General features: G+C 43.6%; 1 protein-coding gene across 1 annotated transcript in view; it reads right to left on the bottom strand.

The window, feature by feature from the left end:
- Positions 1-4,199, bottom strand: part of B4GALT5 (beta-1,4-galactosyltransferase 5) — a 77,487-nt gene that overhangs the window by 17,444 nt on the left and 55,844 nt on the right. Inside the window, exon 2 of the mRNA XM_023511964.1 lies at positions 3,096-3,230. Within this exon, the coding sequence (XP_023367732.1) occupies positions 3,096-3,230 (135 nt within the window). The remainder of the gene's footprint in view (positions 1-3,095; positions 3,231-4,199) is intronic.

The following is a 4,199-nucleotide window of genomic DNA, read 5'->3' on the forward strand; positions in this document are numbered from 1 at the left end:
CACAGTGTACAAGCTCCAAGGTACTGGGAGTCACAGCGTACAAGCTAAAAGGTACTGGGAGTTACAGTGTACAAGCTACAAGGTACTGGGAATTACAGTGTACAAGCTACAAGGTACTGGGAGTTATAGTGTACAAGCTACAAGGTACTGGGAGTGACAGTGTACAAGCTACAAGGTACTGGTACAAGGTGACAGTGTACAAGCCACAAGGTACTGGAAATGCCAAGATGACAAAGGTAACAAGTGACTGCTGGGATTCAGAGGACAGGAACTGGTGTCAGACAGCAAATGCTAACTCTACTGCAACATCAGGTTGTGTAACTTCTGTGTGCCTTGGTCCTGCCATCCCTACAATGGGGTCACAGTAGCTACCTTCCAGATTTCTCATGAGGATGACATAAAATAATGCAATCAAAGCACGTGGTACACAGTAAGACAGTTCCTGAAGGCAAAGATTTCCAATCTATTAGGAGAATAGACACATTAATAAAGAACAGGTTAAAAAAAAAAAAAAAACAGGTTAACTATTCCAACCAGAGGGATGTGAAAAAGAATTACTTTGGTAGATGGTAATTTGAGAATAAAAGCATGCCAAGTCAAACAAAGGGCTACTGGAGGTAACTCCCAAGAGTGCAACTCACTTAAGAGCTCAGTTTTCAAAGACAACCCCTCAGGAATTAGTGAGAGCCTGGGCTGCACGCCTAGCAGTGGTATAAGATGGGGTCCTGCCATCTGCTCCTCTAACTTCTGAGAGAGCTGACCATCTCACCAAAAGCCCAGACTGGCAGACATTCTAGCCTCATCTAACCTTGGAGAAGCAGCAGGATATATGGACTCAATAAATGTCCTGAGAGCACAACTGTTCTTTTATCCAGAGTGACGTGTGGGGAGAGCGCTAGAACAGTGGTCAAAAGATGCCCTAGTTGCATTAACGAGAAGTATGTTTGGGTAGATTTAAGGAGTCATATGACTAAGCTACTCCATCTCCCCTGAGATTATACGCATAATGTGCAGTGAATGGAAGTCACATAAAATCCTGCCTCACCTGACAGAGCCGTATTAGTGGCAAGTGAGACAACACGTGTGGAAATTATGCCTAAAACCTAACATTACATGCTGTGAATGTGCTCGGCCTTCTCTCACAATGAGAGCTGCAACCTCACCCAGGTAGGGGTCAGGGCTCCGATTTGACCCAGTATGACTACAATTTGCCTAAAAAGTCCTGAAAAGTCTCTCACTTGCTATTTGCAAACAAGAAAGCATTACCAGTTTGGCTAACTATAATCCTTAGTTACAGCTAAATTAGCCAGCAGGAGAGACTATAAATTAGGACGTGGTCAATTCTATTAAGGATTTAACTTCCTTCTGATAGGTAATGCTTCTCTTAATTTCCCAAACACCACAGAATAATTCTTATTTGTAGTGTCTGCAAAGAAATTTTGGGTTTTAGTGAACTTTGAACAATCTTAGAATTCATTATAGAAGAGAGGACTGACTTAGAGGGAAGAATTTTTTTAAAATATGTATGTATTTAAATATGTCTTAGGCTTGGCTGAAGTAAAAAGCCAAAGGAAAGCACATTAGTCCTTGGTTAAAGAAAAGAGGCAAATCATGAATGTTTAACCACAGTGAAATCTCAGAATTCATTTTTTTTTTTCTTTTTTGAGACGGAGCCTCAAGCTATCCCCCTGGGTAGAGTGCCATGGCATCACACTCACAGCAACCTCCAACTCCTGGGCTCAAGTGAGTCTCCTGCCTCAGCCTCCCAAGTAGCTGGGACTAGAGGCACCCGCCACAACGCCTGGCCATTTTTTGGTTGCAGCCATCATTGTTGTTTGGCGGGCCCAGGCTGGGGATTCGAACCCGCCACCTTAGGTGTATGTGGCTGGCGCCTTAGCTGCTTGAGCCACAGGTGCCGAGCCCAGAATTCATTTTTTAAATAAAAACCATCCCTGGCTAGACTGGAAGCCTCATGATAGTCCCATTTAACCATGTGGAAATATTTCCTGTATCAGGTTTTTGTAACAGTTAAAAAAGAGAGAGAAAGAAAGAGAAAAGTTTTATCAAAGGTGAAGAAGTTGTCACAGTCTTGTAAAAATAGCTACAGTCAAAACCATGATTCAAGAATAAGCCCCTTCCACTTAGAGAAAGGGTGGCACTATGTTGCCCAGGCTGGCCTCAAATCCCCAGGCTCAAGTGATCCTCCTCCCTCAGCCTCCCAAAGTGCTGGGATTATAGGTGTGAGCCATTGCACTCAGCCACAAATTCCCATAATGTTGGGCAGGCCAATCTAAACTCTGTGTTCTTTTTCCTCTTTATACAATTAGTGCTTATGAGATAAACCCACAGGCTAAAGTTCCAAAGATTGAGGAAAAGATGTTTACTCTTATATCCATCATGGCTGTGTTTAGCTCAATGGTCTGAAAAGCTTTCTGAAAAAATGAATGAGCTGACCACCAAAACTAACCACATAGCTGTGATTAAACCACAGGATGAGTACCACACCTGAGCGGAGAAGGTAAATGAGGTGGCCTATTAAACATTCCTTCCAGAAGTTGCTTCTATAATTATAATTGGTGAGAACAGTCCCCAGGTTACATGGTCATTATAAAATGGAAGTGTGTTATGCTTCAACGAAAACAGATCCCTCATGAATGGCTTGGTGCTGTCTTCATGGTAATGAGTGAGTTCTTGCTCTCAGGTCCCTGGAAAGCTGGTTTAATAAGTGAGCTTGCCCCCCCCCCCATCCCTCTTGTGCGCAATGTCTACACTCAGCTCCCCTTTACCTTCTGCTGTGATTGTGTTGGTGCCATGATTCTTATAGAGCCTGCAGAACCATGAGCCAAACCTCTTTTCTTTGTAAATACCCAGCCTCAGGTATTCATTCATAGCAACACAAATGGACTAAGACATACAGTTTTTAAAAATGAAGGAAAATTCATTTGGCAAAAGCTTTCTCAGCAGTCAGGTGAAAGTCAGCCAAACCTCCACTCTTCTACTGTGCACTTTTTCCCACTGAAAATAGTTTTTGAAACCAAATTTCCCTCTCTTGGGAAGACATTCTAAACCGAACCATCTCTTTACTAAAAACACACCTGAGTCATTTACACTGCTGTTCCTCTTGGCGTAAGCACTCCGAAGCACCTGCTCGTACACCTGAGCACCGATTGTCCTCACGTTGTCCCGGATCAGAATGCCTTGAGCTTGCATCATGAAGAGGTAGGTGTTCACTGCGGGGAACAGGAAGGGGAAGGCGGTGAACTCAAAAGCGATCACAATGAAAATGGACCACGTGGCTCTGGTGGCTTTTTTTTTTCTTTTTGGACCTTTAAAACCTCTTTTAGCTCTAAAACCCTACAAGGCCCATCACTCTATTTTCAATGCTTTCTGGACACCAACGCTCCTCTGGTTAACTAAGATGATCAGAAAGACCTTTATTAACCAATTAAAATATTCTTTAAAAGGTTTTTGCTCTTTTTTTTTTTTTTAAAGAAGGGGTCTTAGTCTGTTATCTAGGCTGGAATGCAGTGGTGCAATCATAGCTCACTGAAACCTCAAACTTTAGGGCTCAAGTGATCCTCCTGCCTTGGCCTCCTGAGTAGCTAGGACCACAGGCACATGCCACCACACTCAGCTAGTTTTTCTTATTTTTTGTAGGGACAGGGTCTTGCTATACTGCCTAGCCTGGTCTAAATGTTTGGCCACAAGAGCTCCTCCTTCTTCAGCCAGATAAAGTGCTGGGACTACAGGCGTGAGGTGAGCCATCAGACCTAGCCAGTTTCTTCTTTAAGTTCACCTTAATGCCAGAAGGCTCTACACAGAGAAAGGAAACCCACCAACTGCTCTGCTTACTGGAAACACTTAAACTCTTGGTTTGGACTTGGCAACGTTTTCAAAGTGGTAAACTGGGCGGCACCTGTGGCTCAAAGAGTAGGGCGCCGGCCCCATATGCTGGAGGTGGTGGGTTCAAACCCAGCTCCGGCCAAAAGCTGCAAAAAAAAAAAAAAGACAAAGTGGTAAACTAAGGGATCAACCACTCTCCTTCAGGGATTTGGAGATAATGAATGAATGTCAGCAGTCCTCACTACCTACCCACCAGTCCAGCCCAAATATCCAAAGCAACAAGGAAAGAATACAGGGCACAGTCCAACAACAAACTGGGATGTCACAAATATGACAGAATGTAATCTCTACATTCC

Source organism: Otolemur garnettii, unplaced genomic scaffold (genome assembly GCF_000181295.1).
Source record: "Otolemur garnettii isolate 467f Iridium unplaced genomic scaffold, OtoGar3 scaffold00023, whole genome shotgun sequence".
NCBI lineage: Eukaryota > Metazoa > Chordata > Mammalia > Primates > Galagidae > Otolemur > Otolemur garnettii.